The sequence below is a fragment of the Crocodylus siamensis genome, chromosome 2, assembly GCF_052110815.1.
Source record: "Crocodylus siamensis isolate JL-2025a chromosome 2, ASM5211081v1, whole genome shotgun sequence".
Lineage (NCBI taxonomy): Eukaryota > Metazoa > Chordata > Crocodylia > Crocodylidae > Crocodylus > Crocodylus siamensis.
In genome coordinates, this window is record NC_143396.1 from 177873032 (window position 1) to 177894103 (window position 21072).

The following is a 21072-nucleotide window of genomic DNA, read 5'->3' on the forward strand; positions in this document are numbered from 1 at the left end:
CTCTGGAGTTTGGGTGTACCAGTCCAGACACATGCCTTACTGGTCTTGTGAACAGAGGCATAAGATGACTAGGAACAGGATAATGCCTTTCAGTTGACTGTCACACCTACAGAGGTGTACCAGGACACAGGCAAACCACAGACCTTAATGCGTATGCAGGCCCTGGTGCAGAATCCAATAGGAACAGGTTTGCATGGCATGGAGAGTCCCTAGGCATGATGACTGAAAGAGCTCCTGCCACGTTGTAATCTTAACAGGGGCCCTCATTATAGGCCCATTAAAGTCAACAAGACTTTCTACTGCCTTTAAGTGGTGGATCCAGGGGGTGCATTGGTGTATTTGTACCCACCCACCTTTGATTCCTGTTCCACCCAGAATTTAAAACCAACTGCCTGGCAGTAGCAGCAGCATTTGTAGTCAGGCAGTGCTAAAGTAGTCAATTGACTTCATGGTTCATTATAATCTACCTGATCCCTTCTCAACTCTTTTTTTCCATGGGTCTTAATGACCCTCTCTTCTTTTTAATGGTCTTGATATATCACAATCAAGCTATCCTTTGTTCTGCAGTTCAGATATTTGTTAGCTGCTCCCCATAATGAAGCTCCTGTTTCACAGAGCTGCATATTGCTATAAGGAAGAGGAATTTGTTTTTGTTTCAATCTTAAATTGACTAATGCAGCCATAGGCCTTGCATATTAGTAAAGCTTCTAGTTTATATTTAACTGGACAACTATATGTGTTGTTTTATATGTGATGATATACCATCACATATACAACACCCCAGCATCTGCATCCCCCTTTTCAAAATTTTAGAACAGCTTATGGTGGGCCTTATATCAGGCGCAGCATTTCAGAACCCAACACCGACTTCCGGGAACAGAAAGGAGTGAACACCAGCAATTCCCTTTAATGAAGCTGAAACCTTCATGGAATAACTTCTCCTTGCTCCTTCCTCTACTCTAGACCCCATATTAAGCTCTTTCCTGGGAATTTAGCTGGACCCTACCCTTCTCCTGAACAAGTCTTGGGACTTTTCTCCTATTGCAGGTAGCTCTTGTGAAGGCCATAGGCAGGGGTTGCAACTGAGGAAGAAAAAGGGAGTTTGGACAGTTTAAGTTGTAGATATGAAACCCATCTTGCAGGTCACTTTCAGTGAACTTTCACAAGCATGGCTTTTTCTTTTATTGGAGTACCATAGGTATACAGGCTAACAGAGCTAAACTCTTTAGTCACGGCAGCAGATATATACTTTTTTCTTTATATATATTGAAAAACCAACAGACTGAACATTTAACAGATGCATGGTCTCTCAGCTGTGGGGCTGGCAGAGAGTGAGTGTAACAGTCACTTTGGTGAAAGCCATGAGTAAGGACTCAGGACTTTCCCTTCTACAAACCAACCATATGTACTAAATCACTCTCTGTGTCATGTAAACGGCCAGCCAGCAGGGTTTGTAGAGAGTAGTGGCTGAGGAGGCTCCAGGGAATACAGGAAGCAGGGAGAAGCTCTTGGAGGATGCATTTGCACTGGAGAATTCTGATGGTTGCATAGATGCCTATGCCATGGAGCATTTCCTCTTGTAGCCTCCTTCTTCAGAAAGACATTGTTTAAAAGCACATACCCAGATGGCATTTGTGCTCTGGGGTGGAAACAGAATTGTACTTCAAGGCAAACCAGGAGAGAGAAAGAGAGAGAGGGATGTGCCCAATCAAGTGTGGGAGGGACTACCATTTTACTTAAATGCCCTGCATAATTTAGGCCCAACTCAGTGAGTCTTAACCAGGGTACCATATCTCCCTGGGGTGCTTTGATATCCTTTTAAGGGTACTGCAGGATGCCACACAATACTAGGGGTGCAAACACCAGTGCATGATTCATCACATAAACCCTGAGATTTCAAAGAGGAATCTATAGTGTCACAACCATTCTGACCTGTCGTGGTCTTGAGTTTTTTGCAACAAAAACATTGCTCTGTTATTTTTCTGTCATCCAGAAATGAGTGGAAGTTAAGAGCTAGCATTTTCCAAGAGGAACCTTGATCTAAATAGGTTGAGAACCATGGGTCTAACAAAGCAGTATAGCTAAAGGGACCTTTTCTCTACTTGAGAAGAAACCATCTCACCAAAAAGTCTTAACCCTGGGAAAGATTTTAGGGCCAATTTTAAACTATAAATCCCCAAATAAAATTCAACTGTGATATAGCACTTTCCCTGCCACCTTGCTAAAAGCCTAATAGTAACTGAATGTTTGGTCTGTGAAGAAGTGAAGACATCTCATCATGGAGATACTTAACTGTTTTTCTTATACTACAACAATTCAGTCTTCTCACCTTTTCCCATATTCCCAGGTAAAGAGTAAGATTTTCTCCTTTAAGTTCCAAAATGTTGATGCTTAGCTTCTACATGGCAATAAAAGTGCTAGATATTTGCATGTGGTCACTTTATGGACTGGAGTTGCACTTTTACAGAGCAGCACTTTTTTATATGGCCTTCTGAATTGCCTGGCCTTCTGTGTCATTGCAATCAATTCAACACTGCAGAGGCTCCATCCAGGAACACACCACGTTTGTTACGATGCTGAAATGGCAGTCCAGGCTTTTTAACAGCTTGGTTTGACCTGTCTTATTCCTATCTGTGTCTTTGTATTCCCGGTGGACGGGAGTCCTACGTTTATAGCTAATGCAATGCTCTCTTGTTCCTAGCCTTGTTATGAAACGGTAAAAGTATGGCTCCAGGAAAACCTGCTCGCTGTGGGGATCTTTGGATTGTGCACAGCTTTGGTTCAGGTACTCTCTGATTTTTATTTCTTTGCCTGGGTAATGCCAGTTAGATTACTAAGGGCAGGAAGAGAACCTGGTGCCTGAAATATTTCTTTCCAGCCTATTTTAATAATTTCCACATTTTACATGAAGCTCTATTAAACCTCTCTAGCTTTTTATTATAACCTAGAAATCAGAATCACATTGTCATAATAAAAGAACTGCATACAGGATGTGTAACAGCTCTGAGTATTTCACATGCAGTTTCGTTTAGCTAATGCACTAATTGGCATATTTATTTAATTAATACAATATTTACTTTTCTTTGTCACTCAGTATAGCTGGTAAAATTAGGCAGGTCGGTTTCATCTTCTGCTTCTATCCTAGCACAATAATAGGTTTAGTTTTGGGGGAGGGAGAGGCTGACACAAGGGAAGGTTCAAACTGAATGCATTTGAATTAAGGCTCTAGTCCCATAAATCCCTATCATGCACTTAATTTCAAATGAAGTGTATTTTTTTGGGGGGTGGGGGTTGCAGGATTAGGGCCTGCATTTGTATTTTAAATGTGATTTTGTTTGGAGGAGTAGCTATAAGTGAACAGAAATATGATGGCCTGTATTGAAGCCTATACTGTAGCTCAGTGGTGGCTAATCTTTTCGGCAGATGTGCCACAAATTAGCCCTGCATCCTCCCTGAGCGCTACTCTGATCTCTGCCTCATCTGATGCTCTGCTTTCTGCTCCCTACCATATCTGCCACTATGCTGCCTGTCTCCTGCTCAGTCATCTGCATGTCCCACACAGAGGCTGCCCATACCACTTGTGGCACCTCTATTGCTGGTTGGCCACCCTTGCTGTGGCTCAAGTTATCATGGGAGCTTGTACAAATGTGCCATTTAATAGCACCAATAGTAGCAAAGCTGCAGCAGCATGGGTTTTAGCTTCCAAGTATATATCCAAGATCCCAAGTAGGCTCACGTAGACTGCACTAAAGCTCATGAAGCCACAGTGTTAGTGTCCAAGCTAGCTGGATTGAAGATATCTCAGGTCTGTCTTAATGAGCTGCAGTCACACATCAATTGCAGTGTAGACACACATTTAGTTTCTCCTTCTACATCTCATTCAGCATGTAAACTAAAAGTCTTATTTTTCTAAATTAACCGTACAGTTATAGCAGACCAATCTGGGGTTTTGTATGCCATAAAGTACATCAGCACCAGCCTGAGAGAGAGGCTAGAATCAGAACTTGGCTCATGGATGGTCTGCTGATAGAGTAGACAAAATAGCTTTTTAAATTTTGTATGTGATCGGCAGTTTATGGTCCCAGTTTGCAGATACCTAATGATTTGCTAGATTGGAAACCTGGGAATGGGAGGGGGGGCGGGCATTTACTTAGTAAACTAAGCAGATATGATCTTAGTGGGAGAAGTTTAGAGAGCAGATAAGTACAAGAAATAGCATAGTAGAGAGTGTTTGAGACTCCCTATCTAGGCTATTACTACACTTAAGAGGGTGAAAGTTGGGTAAAAAAAGTAGCATTTAGGGAGTCTTTAAAAGATATATTAGAAATCCTGTGGACCATTACAGCATCCCCCCAAAAGACACTGATCATAGTTAAAGTATTTAAAAGCTCATTTTCTACATTTGATGAATTTTAATGACTCTTTTCCATTAGGAAACAATTTTAGACCATTTTTGAAAAGTGTTTGTATTTCTAGTAAATGTTATGAAATGCACAGAAAGCGCTTCAGAACTCAAAAGCTTTTGCCAAGGGGCTGTTTCCAGATGTGCTTTGTGACTGAACCTAATAGATGACGAAATGCTCGATCCATTGAGAGTTGATGGGACTGTCTCCATTTATGTTAGTGTGATTTGGATAAAGCCACAGTGAAACATGAAAGCCTTTTTTTATTTAAGGCTAGGACACTTAAAGTGAGAGTCTCATGAAAAGCAACCTTTTAAATATTAAATAAAAGGACACGTACCATATGCAGAAGAAGAATCTTCTCAGTTGGGACACCCTAGGGCCTTCGTCTAGACAATTGCACAAATTAATTAAACTTTTGGGATTCTGTCGTACAGCCACCCTCCTAAGTATTCATTTTCTCGGTGTCAGGAAATGGCCGGTGGTCTCTAATGGTTATTAAGGGGTGCCTCATTCAACAGAAGGCTCTTGGTATTAAAAGACAAACCCAAACCTGTGCTTTTAGTTCATTATGGATGGTAGAGAGATAAAGAGCCATATTGCATTTCACCTAAATATTATGCAACTTTGTTCCCATAGAGCCAAAAAACATAAAGTTACCCTATGGTTCAAGCACCATGAAAAAAAACCAATCTTTGTTGTGAATCACTATTCAGGCAGGATACTATATAGTTTTTAAATGGCCAAATTAATCATTTTTAAAATACTGTATGAAGAAGTCTTAAACAATAAACATTTACCTAAACAATAACCCACAGCAAATGATTACAGCTCAGTTAGGGAAGAAAAGGCAATAGCAGTTAGCTCTTTTTTCAAAGTACTGAACAAAGGAAGGTGATTATCACATCCTCGTTTTACTGAGGGGTAAATGCAGAAAAAAGAGATGAAGTCAGTTATCCAAGGCAGCACAGCACATCCCTAGCAGAACTCAGTTCCCCTGACTCCCAGTGCAGAGAGACATCTGGCTGACCATACACTGCTTCTATTGGCAAGCCTCTTGAGTAATCTCAGTGCTTTGCTCAGACCTACAGGGAGTATCTATGTGCATTGTTCATGTTGCCAGCTGTGCACAGGTGGTCCCTAGTGACTGTTTGCAGTCTTTTCCCATGATCTGTTCATGAAGCTGCATTGATAACATTACATGGAAAATAATGTGTGATCCTTAAGTTTGAGGATAAAAACATTGCCTCAGTACCTATCAGTCTGAGAGGCAAATACCGACCTGAAATTGCTGGGGGAGCAGGAGAATGATGCTGCTGTAAAGTAAATTCAATTCTGCTCAAGGGAGATGCTTTGGCAGCCTCTCTCTTGTACCCTCACTGGTTCTCTTGAATGCTGAGTAATGAGGATTGTGGCAAAGGGGACCTGGGAACAGAATAAGGACAGAAGCCTGTGAGAACTGTAATATGCGATCATGTAATTAAAGACTGTATCATAATACATGGGTACTGAGGGTGTGGGGGAGAAGGAAGGTTGTGGCAATGGTGATGCCCAAGAAGACAAAGAGTGGGGTGAGTGTGGTGCTGTCCTCACATCACTGACAGCCTGCCTGCTCTCCTTGGGGAAGAGGGACTGGGCAGGTGGTCAGTGACTGATGAACAGTGGTACCTGCCTCTATGGAGGCAGCAGTGGTCTCTGTCACCACTTCCGTGGCAGCAGGGGATGAGCAGAACTGTAGATCCCAGAGTGGTCAAGAACAGCCCACTGTCATCCCCCTATGGCTCACTGAGCATGCTGAGCTCCCAGGCAGCACTGAATAACTGTCATGTATGCTCCCTTCCTCCCGTAACTGTGCACACATTACATATAGTACTACAGAGAGGTTCCTAGTTCAGCCAGTATGCGTGCACGTGTGTGTGCGCACGCATGATACAGTATAACTTCTAGCCATAGTCTAAGTCACCTTAATTAATGGCATTTCTGAACTTTTGAGTACCTGATATGTAATATAAATAATGCTGTTCTAAGTTGCGGGGTTTTCTTTGTACTTCATCATGTTTTGATTTGGTTTTTTGGGTTTTTTTAGATTCTTGGACTGACATTTGCAATGACGATGTATTGTCAGGTGGTCAAGGCAGACACCTACTGTGCATAGAAACCAGTCCCAGTTTTCAGATTCTCCTCTAAAGGACACAGGAGAAAGCTCCTTCATGCTCATTCATCTGATCTTCCCCCTTCTCCCCATGTAATATAAACTGTGTATAATCCTATTTCTCTGAAGATTTTGTGAATCACCCTAGCTTTATGGAGAGAGGAAGAAAAGAAAGAGTCCGTGTTTGGACTGGCATAGGCAGGAGGAAATATCTTTATCATTCAAGAAAAGAGATGCTCCAGTATTGGGTCCTTTACATGGATTATGGCAAGACTGAAATGGCCACTTAAGAGGAACTGATTTGCAAGCTGATGTAAGAAAAGACTGTGAACAGTAACGAGAGCTTGGTGAATCCAGCAAGATTTCCTTCCCAGATATTGTGGTCCAGAATTGGGGAGAATGAAGACTCTCCAGCATGGAAATATTCTTCAGTGGGAAGAGAGGGAACAGAGTTGCTAGCATTGAATGGAATTGTCATTTTACTACAGCTTGCCTTTGTGTGCAGCTAAATACCCAAGCAACCGGCCTGGCTCCAGAGTATCTTCAAAAGCCTATGTGACCAGGAGCAGATCTTCTTTCTGCAGAAGCGTGTTTTATTTTAAAGGAGTGTTTTTAATCTTGTGTGCTGTGAAGTCAGGTGTTAATCAATCAGAATCTGTGCTATGAGATCTGGCTGGCAAGGGAAAAGTCTTATTGGACATGGTTGCACTTACTAATTCTCACAGATACATAACAGCTGGTATATGTGTAATGTCAATTTAGGCACACGTATCATTGTGGTGGGAGAAAAAATAAGCCAGCATCTAATAGAAGAGGGGAGCTTTCTGCCCGTTTTACATTCCAAGTGAAATAATGCAGTATTATTTCTTGGAGGAGACACAATCATTTATACCTCTGGGAAACAAGCAATTATGTTCAGCTGTATCTTCATCTCAGTAAACAACTTGTGAGTGGGCTTTCTCTGTCACTCTGCTATGTTTTTACTTTTTATCATTCCTGTGTCAAGTTAGTCTGCCCGAAAATATCACTCATTTCCACACATGAAGATCCATAAAGAGCTGTCAGCTGTTTCTTCAATGAATGTTACCACTTCATTAATTTACTCTGGGATAATATCATCCCATCAGTATGATAGGGATCTCCATATTGCATGCTGCTTAGTTTGCTTAGCCTTATCATGGCTTCAGGTGCTTCCACGCTTACCTGCTTGTTTGTAACAGCTAAGGCCATTTTGTCCCCACTTGGAATTGGCAGCAGCTTGAGGTTCTAATGTTCAAGCCTCTTTTCCCCAGGGGAGCATGGTAGGAACATTTGGCCCTTCTGGAATTTGCAAAACCAGAAGCAAAGTCGTGACTCAACTCCTCTTCACAGGAAAACAAAAAGTCAACAGCTGTCTAATTTTATTTCATGTTTTTCCCCATTGTAATAACTGGAGTGAATCAGAGTAGCACCTCTAGAGTGAAATTTCAGTAGGGTGCAAGAAAATTTTTTAGCCAGCAAGCTTCTAACCACAGGCAGTCCCCTGCACCCTGTCAACCTTATGGCACTGTACAGTGGTGTTCACTAAGGCAGCCTTGAGTCACTAACTCCTTAGTGCCATGCTTCAGTTTGGTCTGGGTGACCAGACAGTAGGCATTCGTTTTCAAGGAGTGCTAGTCCACCCTGCCCCCTTCCTGGCTGGAAACCTTTTGCTACCTCCTGCTCACAGGCTGAGGGTAGTGGCAGAATCATGGAACCAGTGCAAAAGCAACTCCATGTTGCTGAGGCCAACTGATGGAGCGAAGGGGGCACTTGCAGTGAATCTGCAGGAAGGGCAAGAGAAGCAGGGAAGGCCTTTGGAAAGGGCTGTGTGTAGAGAACTAGGTCACTTGCTTTCCTTTCCAGTGAATGAGAAGAATCAAGGACGAGGATGCTGTGAAGTCATGCACTGTATGTTGGCTAAGGAGCTCTCTGGTGTCTCATTCACACACATCAGCTCATTCTGTCAGATTGCTTGCCAAGGCACCTTCCACAAAGGTATATGGTGGTGTACAGGGTGTTTTTTGTTTTTTTTTAAATAACTGCTTGTTTCTCTCTTTTTCCTGGGGGAAAAAAGTAAATTAAGTAGTGATTTTTTTGCCTTGTCTGCACAAAGGCAGTTTTCAGGAGAGCATTTATCGTCACTGGGGGATCCTGCTGGAAGATTAAACAGCTCTTAGGGGCCCACTTTCAGGTTCATAACTAAGAAAAAACTCAATTCAAGAAAAAGGAAGCCAGTGTGCACCCCATTATATTGCAGGAGGGTGGATGAGGCCCTGAGCTTGCCAGATGGGTAAATGTCTCTCCATATCCAGATTTATTTTTCCTGAGTAACTGCAATGGCAGTTTCTGTGTATCCCTGTTTTGTTTTCAGTGGAGAGGTATGCGATGTCCTGACCATTGAAGTTAGTGGCTATTCTTTCCTATCTCAGAAACATGGTCCATAACCCCATATTCTAACTGTATCTCTAAGCAAAGCAGAGAGGAATTTAGATGCAGCAGTGCCACAGCCAGCCCTGAAAAAGATCAAGCACTCAATTGCTAGTTTGTTTCTACATTTATTTAAATAGCAGTGGATTTTTTTTTTTGAGCATTTCTCTTTCTCCTCTTCCCCCTGACCCCTGACTTTTTTTACACCTGGAGAAATTACTCCAAAATTAGACATACAATTAGCAGGGGTTCTTGCCACAGTTCATTACAACAGTTGTACTCACAGGTGTTCCTGCTGACAGCTCTGGGTTCCCATCTCTGAGGAGCAGAATAATGGAGTGATGAAGACATTAATAAAACATGGATTTTAAAAAGATAAAAGATAGACAAGGCTATTTGTAGAGATCCCTCCCATTAATAATTAATGTGCAGGCAGCAGGCCCGATGGCTCAGCGGAGAAGAGTGTACCTTTTTGTGGCAGAACTACTCTCAACTTCCCGCATGATGGTCTCAGAAGTAATGAGGCCAACCCATCGCCTCCTATGAATTCCCTAATCATGCTGCCAAACTCTTAAAAAAGATTGCTGCTTTTAGTCAAGCCTATGGAAGGAACAGCCATAAAATAACAGGAGGCTGGGTAACTTCTTTTGATTCTGGTTAACTGTTTGCCACAGTTTGTCGTAAACTGTCACTCTGACTATTTGTTTCCTCCAAGATAAGGCACCTGGGTATGAGAAATTCTCTTCAAAACCCAAGTGATTGGAGCAGCTCAAAGCAATGAAGGTGTTAAAAACCCAGTTGGGTTGCTGTTAATAGCTATTTGTTTGAACAGGCTCTCCCAGCACAGTAACACTGCCAACTTAGGTGCTAGGGTGGATCTGGGTAGCTAGTTCCAAATGTACTGTCTTTGTATACTGTTACTGACTTTTCCACAGGGCACCAGACAGATGGGACAGCTCTTTCAAGCACTACCGACACAATTTTGACCCACTGCCCCATGTTGCAGACAGCAATGCAATTAAGAACCTCAGATTTTTTTTAAAATCCTATATAAGTGAGCTTATTTGATGATAGGGCTCTAACATAAAACAACACAGCTTGTAAAAGACATATCCTTTTAAGTCAAGTAACTTTAGACTAAATAGGTCCAGAATAATCACTTGTAATACAGTATAGTAGACTGTAACATATGTATGCAGAGCAGCACAGAAGAAATCATTCCAGTGTCTCTTCAGTGTTTTATAGCATTTTCTACGACATTGTTTCAAATCACTCACATTTCCTTTTATTTACATAGAGATGAAGGCTTGTTACAATTAAAGACAGGACCAATGCAACCAAATACAGAAAAGATGTCCCTAAGTCAAGGCCACGAGGCCAAGTGTGGTCCTGCTGACACTGAAACCAGAATTTGGTTTTGTTTCACTTTGGTATACTTTTGGCTTTGTTTTCTTCATAACAGTCTACTTACACATAACAGTATGTGTTTTATTTCCGGTACAGCAGCTGTCAGTAGCAGCCATGTTTTATTGCCTGTACAAAGACTGCTTAACTTTACATCTTATAGCACAGAATCAGTAACATTCACTTCAGTTTCAGTTCCATGCATGTTATTACCCGCTTGCTTCCCCGTTCCAAAAAACCCCCCCATATCATGATTTTTCTTGAATCCAGCAATATAATTATCATTTGGATTTATTCATGGATAATGTACAATAAGGATGAGACTGAATTTCACAGAAGTTGTATGAAAATATATTATCTAGTGTCTGTAATATGGTTGCTACATAAAAGACTCAAAAATGAATTAAAGATTGTACAAATGCATTCCAGTGGTTTGTGGCTCCCAGCCCTATCCATCCTATGTTGCTAAATAAAGACAAGGCTTCTAGCTAGACAGAAGGAAGTGCCCAGAGTGGAAACAGTTGAAAGCCTTTGGCCAACCTAATAGCTTCCTATCTGTCCTGTGAATGTGGCACCATGAGTAGGCAATGGAGAAAAAAAAATCACTGTAGTGTTGTTCTTTAAACTAGTTTAACTCTTATCCTTAATCCAAGAGGATTCACAGTAGATTTGATTGATCTTTATACAGACTGTATTGGACTATTCATAGTAACAATGTGAGTCAAATCTTGCCACAAGAAATTTTATTCACAGTTCCATTGTGAATTCAATCTGACTGACATCTGTACCTTATCATGTTGGACAGTTCTCCCTGGTTACTTGGTTTTACATCACAGCAAGAAGATTGATATGATCTTGTGAACCCTATGGAGAACAGCGCTTAAAATATACATTTATTTTTTAAAAGTTATTAAATATTCTTTAAGATTTACAACTGAATGTCTTTTGTATTCTTTATAATGTACATGCATATACTGTATTTTTAAGTGTGTGTATACATACCAAGAGATGTGTATGTATACAACACATGTGTGCACATACACAGACTCACTCATACATTAGGGCTGTGTGAAGTTTTGGTTGCTAATTCCATTTGGAGGAGATTCGGCCTGATTCAGTGGCCAAATCTCTGAATCCGAACTGAATCAGGAGACTCTTTAACCTCTCTGAATCAAACTGGAACCCTCTGAATCGATTCAGAGAGATTTGGAAAGATTCAATGATTTGGACATAGACACAGCTTTAAATGTTTTTTCTACATACCTTTAGGTACCAGGCAGCTTGTGAACACTGCAATGCTAGGGCGCATGGAGCATCCCACAGGAGTGCAGGGGCGTCTCACTTGGCACACTTGGCAGCAGACCTGGAAGTCACCTGGAAGTGGAAGTGAACTAGAAGCACCTGGGTGAAAGCACCTGGAAGTGACCTCCCCCGTCCCCGGCTCAGCGACTGGTGCCTCCTGGGTCTGGGGGGGCACCCGGGGTCCTCCCGTGGCTGAGTGCTGAGCTGGGGGAGGGGGTGCCATGCACTCAGTGGCGGACCTGGAAGTGGAACAGAAGTCCTTCCGGTCCACTTCCAGGTTCGCTTCTGAGCACGCAGGGTGGGGCCCCTGCACTCCTGTGGGACGCTCCATCCACCCCATCATCACAGCATTCACAAGCCGTACCTGGTTTCTCGAGGTATGTAGAAAAAACATTTAAAACTGTGCCTGTGGCCGAATCGCTGATTCTCCAGATCAGCACTGAATCTCGGGACAGTGATCTGAATCAACTAATTGAACCACTGTCCCCAGTTCAGGCTGCATTCAAATCTGAATCAAATACAGCCCTTCTCACACACCCCTATTACACATGTGCATGTACACACACACACATATTATGCAATAAAAACTGCATGGCATTCTTCACTTCTGTCATTTCCCAGACCCTACCTTGAATTTTAATCTACACTTCTTTGTTCTCAGGTGAATGCATAGTGTTTTTTCTTGCTTAAGGGACCTGAGAGGTAATATTATAGATTTTGCTGACTAATATTCCTTAAAAAGTGTATCTCAATTTATTGCTGATAGAGCAAAAAGAAAAATATATACACTGATATGAATCTTTTATTGTCTTTTTATTTTGCCTGATTTAAGTTTAGTAGGACTTCAATACATAATTGTTAATTTTGTAAACAAAAGGAAAAATAGTAGCTTGGATTCAAGGAATAAAGAGAAGACACAGATAAACCTTGTGCATTTGTTTGTTAAACTAGAACATAGGAATTGTTCCAGCAAATCAAAAATTGAAGTCCATATATTCAGGTCTCCTGCCTGAGGTCCTGCAGTAAAGCTCATTCCACCCTATTTGCTATTTCTGTATAGGGACACTTTTGCTGGTATAACTGTATCTAATCTAGGGGTTCCTGTTGCACAGCTACATCAGTTAGGGATCTCACCTCTTCATATGCCTGCCCAGCACAGCTATGCTGACAAGTATGTAGTGCAGGCAGGCTTGGCCTGGGAGCAAACTAAATGTTTCAGAAGAAGTTGTGAGAAATCTTCTTTTGGACAATGCTGTCCTTATTTGAAAGTTTCAATGGCTGGTTTATGCCCAGACATGGGAAGGTTTATTTCCTCCAGAAATTTTCTTTACTCTACCAGATACTCCACTGGAGATTATTTAGCTATGACAAGTTCTAATATTTTTTTTGGAAGTTAACAAAGCTGTTGACATCAGTGCTGTCTCCTAATTCTCATTATGCATTATTATAAACTTGTTGCCTTTTCATGCCACTCGGTTCTAGGCTTTGGAAACTCCCATCTCATAGGCACCTTACAGTCCCCTTGCATTTAAAGCCTAATCTGTCGTCCTTGGCTATTACTGAGGTAATAGAGCATCCTATTGATTTGGGGAATTGTCTCGTGTTTCAAAATCCCTATTATGTCAAGTATCTCCTCCCCCGCCAGCTATTCCAGTTCATTGATTTTTGCTATGAAACTTAGGTTAGCATAGGTGTTTCTGATTTAATCAGCTTTGTATGCATTTTTCCACCTGCCATCCTGCTACTTTTATTAAATGTGCCTTTTACTGTAACCTTCCCCCATCTACAGCTCTCATCTAATCCTAGCCCAGTCCTTTGCTAGCAGATCTATTTACCTTTTCCTGCCAATGCCTCTGCTAAGGATCACTTTGTCTGACCCTATATTAACTTGGGCTCAGGGTCTTTAAATCAACTAAAATATGTCATGTTTCCTTGAAAAGGACTCTACACATTCAACTCCTGGAACCCAGGCTATTACTTATGCTTACTGCTGGAAGCCTACATCCAATTGGCTGTTAAAAGTAAAAATGACATTAGAGATGTTACCACAATTCCTAATAGTTATTTCTCACCATGGAGATGCCTACATGCACTGACTTTCCTGACAGTCTCTTCCCAGAGGCGGTCTGAGGTGGCAGTAGAGTGACTAGGTAAGATTTAATGATAGAGAAGAGAGCAAAGGAAACTGCAAGATAGGTATGTCCATAGCACTTGACTTTCACCAGCGTTAAGGTTCCTCTTTCTAAAACATTCTTAGGATTGTGGTAACTTAAAAATATACTCATACAATATGCATAAAATACTCATAAAACTTAAAAATACTCATAAAACTCATAAAATACTTATAAAACTTAAAAATATACTCATACATTTGATTCAACATGAAGGGAGAAATCCCCTCCACACAGACCTATTTTTACACTGTATTTTTCAAATATAGATATGATCATTAATAGACATTTATTTAAGTTAACCTCATGACATTATTAGTCTGATATTACTCTTCTGCTGATTTGCCAGTTATATTCTCTAAGCTTACCAAGTTGGACTGAGGTCATACTACTTTTATCATGGCAATGGCACATGCTAACTGGTGTCTGATATTCAAGGCGCATGAAACATCTCTTTGTATATCAACACTACTGGTTAAGTATATAACTTTTACAAACTACCTGGCAATACTGGATTTCACCTACAGCTGACATGACATATGTGAAAAGACTAAACAAATACAACACAAACAGCCTATATATTGCACTGGGTAATTTTTCCAACAGATGTGATGTGAAAGAACACCCAAAATGTAGGTCTTTACAGTAAAAATACAAGGCATAAATAACAGAATCCAGATTTTTTTAATTGCTTGACTTGTAGAAGAACCATGTTATCAGATCATTGCATTCCAGATGCAATTCGAAGGTTGCTTTTTTTGGTTCACAGACCATACATACATGCCATTCTTATATCCTGTTTTTCTTGCCCATTGCCATGTTTTCTTGTTGAATAAGCATTTCCATATAAAACCAATAGAGGTTATTCTATTGAGTAGAAACCCTCCTAGATGAAAAGCTTAGGTTGTACTCCCTTCTATAGGCAGAGAGTTGGCCATTCATTAAGATTAATCTCACCAATACCTGCATCCATGAAAATTGCAATATAGTCACCAATTCCCTTTAATATATGCAGCATCATTGGGGAAGTGGTTTGTCAGTAAAGTGGTTCCCCCCATCAACCCACAAATATCCCTTCTTTCTGCAGGAATGGTTGGTACTGTAAGTGGCTAAGTAGAACTTCTTCTGTTATGGTGCTTTGTGGAGACTTTCCTGTATTTGGGGATAAAGGAATGAATTGTGAATGGAATCCTTGTTCAATATCTCTTCTGTTCTTCTGGAACTGTTAGTATGTGACTTTCTTCAAATGACAGCCAACAAAAAATATAACTGTATATAATTACACACACACACACACACACACACACACAAACAAAATAGGTTTTTGTACAAGATACAACATAAAAAAAAAAAAAAAAAAAAAAAGTTAAAATGTATTGTTGTTTCTGTATTTATTTTTCCACACTGATAGTGATAAAAGCTTTAGGTGTAAAAGCACTCATTCTGGAGATACTGACAACTGTGACAGAAATAAAGAGATTTCAGGAACTGGCTTGTGAGTCTATTCAGATGTGCCTTGTCTGGCTTTTCCACAAACATACTGTTTCAAAATTACTGCCCATCCTCCTATGCCATTTCCTTCACACCAGTGAGGCCATCTAGTAACCATGGGCCCCACCTGGCCTACCTTGAATGATCTCACTTCCTGCTGATTATAAATTAAGTGTTGAATATTGCTAACTAGGATCAATGCTTACCTTTCTCATCAGAGATTAACAGAATAGGCACCCTCTGGTCAACTGCGTAAGCTGCCCTTCTACTGTATCATCTATATTTGCAATTAACCTGTTTGGAAATTATATCACGGCTTGCATAATCAGCATCTGGGATAAAAAAAAGCTGAAAACCACCACAGATCAGATAGGCGTTCACCCTCCCCACCTTGCTTTTTTGTTTCACATGCCTCCACGCATGCATTTGGGATGGTGTTCCTATCACCAGGTTGTGCTTTTGGCCACACAACTTGTAGCAATAAAAGGATTCTGCAAAGAAAGCAGTTTTCATCTGGCTTTCAAGTTGTCAAGTTATTGATTTTTTTTTTCCTCAGAGAGTTTAACCCCATTAACAGAATCAATTAAGATAGAGTGGCCACAAGTACTTCAGGAGAAAAAAGAGAGATAAGAAAGAGGGCCAGCTCTTTAATGCTGTCAAAGTTTCTAGTGCTTTCTTGGAAATCCACCATCAATTCTAGCAGCATTCAGGACAGATGATTTATGACAGCACAAGTCACAAAGAGGTTTCCTATATCCCCTGAGGAGCTACACATTTCCCACTCACTACCTCCACTCCTGTGACAAATTCAACTTTAAATTTTAAAGGTTGGTACCAGGGAAGCAGAGAAACTATAGGTGAATCAGAGGGCATTTAAATCCATTTGAGGAGACATTAGACACAGCTCTCTGAACTATAAGCTCAGCTGCATGCTTTCGGCATACAGCTATGCTAGAAGGAGAAAACCCTGAAATTCTCCCCAGATGTCATGGCTAAGAAATGCTTGGGCTATATTCATGACAGCTGAACTTGCTATATTGCTTTGGCTTGTCAAAACACAGAGATGGGCTGTGCAAAATGACTGTTTCGATTCCGTTTTGGATTCAGCCGTTTTGGAGGACAGTGATTCGTTTTGGTATTTTGGATCACTGTCCTGTTTTGTTTCGGCCAACTCTGTTTTGGAGATTTGGGTTTGCCAAATCTCCACTGAATCTGTTTCAAAAAGGCTGCAAGGGAAGCTTTGCACAGTCCTACCCAGCCAGGTGGGGCTTGGGGCCGGGGGTTGCAGGACCCCCAGTGGGGAGCAGGATGGGGCCATGGGTAGCTTATCCAGGGGAGGGGGAGCGCTGCTGCCCTCTGTGCAGGCAAGGAGATCCCCACGCAAATCTCTGATTCCTGTCAGGCTGGGTTGTGGGGCAGGGAAGCAGCACAGAGTGGCAAGCAAGCCTGCTCGTCTCTGCTGCGTAACCTAGCTCCACAGGGAGCAGAGATCTGTGCCAGGGTCTCCTCCCCACTTCTGCCTGCCCTGTGTAGCCCTGGATCTCTGCTCCCTGCGGAGCCAGGTTGCATGGCAGGGACCAACACTGCTCTACCATGCAACCTGGCTCTGCATTGAGCAGAGATCCACGCCGGGGTCTCCTCACCGCTGCTGCCTGCCCTGTACAGCCCCACATTGCCAGGGCAGCATGGGGGGGCAGCAGAGGTGAGGAGACCCCTGACATGGATCTTTGCTCCCTGCAGAGCTGAGTTGCGCAGCAAGGCAGCAGTGTACACCTGTTTCCCTGCAAGCCTGACTTGAAACTCTGAAAGTTTCTGAAACATTTTGGATGCCACATTTCATTTTGGAGATGTTTTTGATCTTTCCATTTCAATTCAGATTCGGTGTTTTTGGGCACCAAAATGGCCTGAAACATCTCTGAAATGAAACATCTGCCAAAATTTCACACTGCCCTAGCGCATATGTGTTTTAGAAGCTGATGAAACCTAACCAGAGCAGCAGCGCCTGTACAGTTAGGCCTTGTATCTAACCTGTGTTTATCTAACCTCGTGTGCTGTTTCTTCCTACTGCTTTGAATGTGAAAAGACACCAAGTTCAGTGAAGTGGTTTAAGCACAATACATCTTAAGGGGCACATCTGTGAAGCAGACAGGTTGGTAAACAAGTACATTCCTTTTTATTGTAAAGTCTGAACTGAGGGTTCAAAAAAGACTCTATGCTGGGCTACATGAGCCATAGTAGGGATTATCCTTGAATTGAGGGATTGCTACCACCACCATCGATGATGCTGGGCTGCAATGGTAACTCAGGAATCCTTAAAGCCAAGATCCTGATCTCTTTCTGTGCTATAGAGATGGGGAAGGGAAGCAAGGCATTGGATAAGAGCTGTTAAAAAAAGAGTATATAGGGAGAGGATGGGTGAGGTAGATATAGGGTGCAACTTGTTCATTAATGGACCCTAGTCACTGTGCTTTAATACTTGGTTAACCAAGTACTAAATCAATGCACAGTAACTCATGCTATTGCTCAGTAGTGCTGGCACACAGGTTTTTAGTGATGCTAATTATTGCACAGTAGGCTAATACTACTGCGTAGTAGCATATTAGCACAGTTTTTCCCTGGCACACTTGTGCAGTGTTATTAAGCTACTGTGCAGTTAGTGTCTCATGTAGATGTCCCCAGAAAGTAGAAAGGCAAGGAGAAGAACAAAATGGTACCCGAGAGAAGAGACAGTAATGGGAGAAAGGGCAAGATGAAGCAAAGAAAATAGACATCTGCCATCAGAGGTGGTTCAAGCACCTACATTGAACACCTTCAAGAGTAAATTGGGTGCTTATCTTGCTGGGATCCTATGACCCTACCTGGCTTCCTGCCCATTGGGTGGGGGGGGCTGGACTTGATGAACTTCCGAGGTCCCTTCCAGCCCTAATGTCTATGTCTATGACAGCGGATGCAGAAGTGGCATAATGGCAGGATGAGGGAAAGAAGTAGCAGAGTGAGTTCAGACAAGTGTGTGGAAAGGGAATGCTGTAAGGTGGGGCACCCGTGCTGGAGGGTCAATGGTTAAGAGGAGTGATAGTATATCACAGAGAGTGCTAACTGGAAAGGAGTGGTGGTACATGTGGGAGGTTTCTAGTCAGAAGAGAGAGGGAGACCAGATGGGCAAAATAACCAAACAGGTGCTACTGGGGAGGATGGAAATGTAGGAAGGAAGGACAGGAAGAACAAACTTCTCAGCACTGGTGCCCTCAAACCTGCCATGGTTTTTTAAACCTTTGGTAAACTCAAGAATGGCAGGTCCCTTAGGCTTAATGCAGAAGCACTCCTCCCATTCTGCACCATACGCACATTCTGGCATCTGAACATCCTCTAATTCAGAACCACTCAATGTCAAGAGCAGTGATACGTTCTGGGAAGTGCCCTGGTATGCTAGTATTGCAGTCCAAAACAACTAATCCTTTGCTTGCAGCTGGCAACTCATAAGGTGCAATCAAACATGACTTGCAACAGAAGCATGCAACATCTTTCTGGCAAAAGTTATACACCATGTCTATGGTGTACCTATAAAAGGCTCTGCACAAAAACATCAGCTGCAACATCGCTTCTTCTGTCCACTCTATTCTCTTTCTGCTGCAACTTCTTTGGTATCCTCTTCACCTTAATCTAAGACTGATGTCCCAGTCTGTTCTACAATGCACAGATGACAGAAATGGTTACCAAAAAGTCAAGGGCACAGAACTTTTACAGGTCTTATTGTCCACACATGACTAGTGTTTCCACAGCCAGACAAAGATTTGTGTTAAAGAGAATGGGATCTAGGGAGCAATGAGCATGACTGGGTGTAAGTTAAGTATGAGGAGAAACTATTGGGCTACAAAACATTTCAGAGAATAAAATGCATGAGAGAGACAGCCCTGTCATGGGTTCACACGCATGCATGAAGTACAGGGATCTTGCAAGCTAAGGGTTGTTATCAGCAACATAAGCACTATTATAAAGCATACTAGCCAGTTGCCCGTCATGAATGATGGAGTGTTTAAGGGAGTGTTTGCATGCCCCCCCAACCCCAGCTCACTCTTCAGGGCTGGCCATGTAAACAGTTCCTCTGCCGCTGCCACCTCCTCCTCCGGCCTTTGGCATGGCGGGTCCCTCCCCCCTGCTTCTGCCTCCACCTCCTCCTGTGGAGCAGCAGGGCTTCCCCCACAGAGGAGGTGGGGGTGGCAACTCCCTCCCCTCCCCCTGCCTGCCTCCTCCCACAGAGCAGCGGGGCTTCCCTCATCTGGAGGTGGTGGCAGTGGTGGCTCCCTCCCCCGCACCTGCCTACCCACCTCTGCCTCCTCCCGTGGAGCAGTGGGGCTTTCCTCCGCCTGAGTGGGGGCAATAGCAGTGGCAGCTCCTGCTCCCCCCACTTGCCCACCTCAGCCTCTGTCTCCTCCCACAGAGCAGTGACGCTTCCCTCTGCCTGAAGCGGCAGTGGCGGTGCCTTGCTTTCCCTTGCATGCCCACCTGCCTGCCTCTGCCTCCTTCTGCGGAGCAGCAGGGCTTCCCTCCACCTGAGGAGGCGGTGGTGGCAGTGGTAGTGGCAGCTCCTCCCTCCCCCTGCCCTCCCACCTCTGCCTCCTCCCATGGAGCAACAGGGCTTCCCTCTGCCTGAGACGGCAGCGGTGACTCCCTCCTCCCCACCCACCTGCCTCCCACTTCGCCTTCTCCAGCCTCCCTGCCTGAGGTGGCAGCAGCTCCCTCCTTGCCTGAGGAGGCAGAGCCCCCCCACAGCCGTTCACTGCCAGCCCTCTGGGAGGCACATGCGCAGTTACCCAAAAGTGTTACGGACAGACAGACACACAGACAGACAGACTAAGACCTTTATCATATTAGAATAAGACTTCAGTCAGTCCATCTGATCTATTAATGACTGGTTGAGCACATTAGGCCCCTTCTACATTATACAACTAACTGGTTAATTGTGCAATTACTTTAGACTGGCTACAGGTGCAAAGTAACTATCACTGTATAAAAAGGTCCATCCAGCTATAAAGTTAGAGCTGGGAAATGTGTAATAACTTTATAGCTGGTTTCTATCAAGATTTAATTTGCATATGTAGCTTCTCCTCCCCCACCTCCCCACTTCTGGGAGCCCCACTAGCTAAAGAGGCTCCCACTTGCCAGGGTTCACTATGCACTGTAGTGGCTGCGGGTCCTTGAACTGACAGGACTGCCTGTCCTAGCAGTCCCCCATGCCTACTGTGGACTCTCAGCTCCAGCAGTGCCCCAGAGAGTCTGGTCTTTGTTGGTGCAGTGGGAACCTGATCCCAGACTCCCACTGTTGCAGCAACAAGCTGTAATTGAATCTGATGCTAGATCCCAGAGCCACACCTTCTGCCATGCACATGTGGCATGGCAGGAGGCACGGCTGTGTTGATTACACATCAGATCCTATTACACCTTTACTTGAATGTCTAGAAGAGCCCTTCAATTCTCATGTATAGCAGCAGGTGTTGCAGCATGTAACAGAACAACGGGTTGATATTCTTGTCACTAGTCCTGAAGGCTCAAGCTTATTCCATTTTCATTTAGTGACCTCTCACTGACAATGACAATGGGCCTGCCTACTTTATAGCACAGGAAAGGTGAAGTGGAAGTTAAACTGAAAGGAGATAATCCCTGGAAATATGTGCTTGTACTCCCCCCTGCTGTAAGAGGGGCA

At 43.0% G+C, this 21072-nt stretch overlaps 1 protein-coding gene across 13 annotated transcripts in view; it reads left to right on the plus strand.

The window, feature by feature from the left end:
- TSPAN4 (tetraspanin 4) overlaps nucleotides 1-15202 on the plus strand; it is an 861113-nt gene extending 845911 nt beyond the window's left edge. For all 13 annotated transcript variants that reach the window (XM_090032439.1, XM_090032433.1, XM_090032431.1 and 10 more), the window contains 2 exons: nucleotides 2702-2785; nucleotides 6490-15202. In XM_090032439.1, the coding sequence (XP_089888565.1) occupies nucleotides 2702-2785; nucleotides 6490-6558 (153 nt within the window). In that variant the 3' untranslated portion in view covers nucleotides 6559-15202. The remainder of the gene's footprint in view (nucleotides 1-2701; nucleotides 2786-6489) is intronic.
- The last annotated feature ends 5870 nt before the right edge of the window (nucleotides 15203-21072 follow it).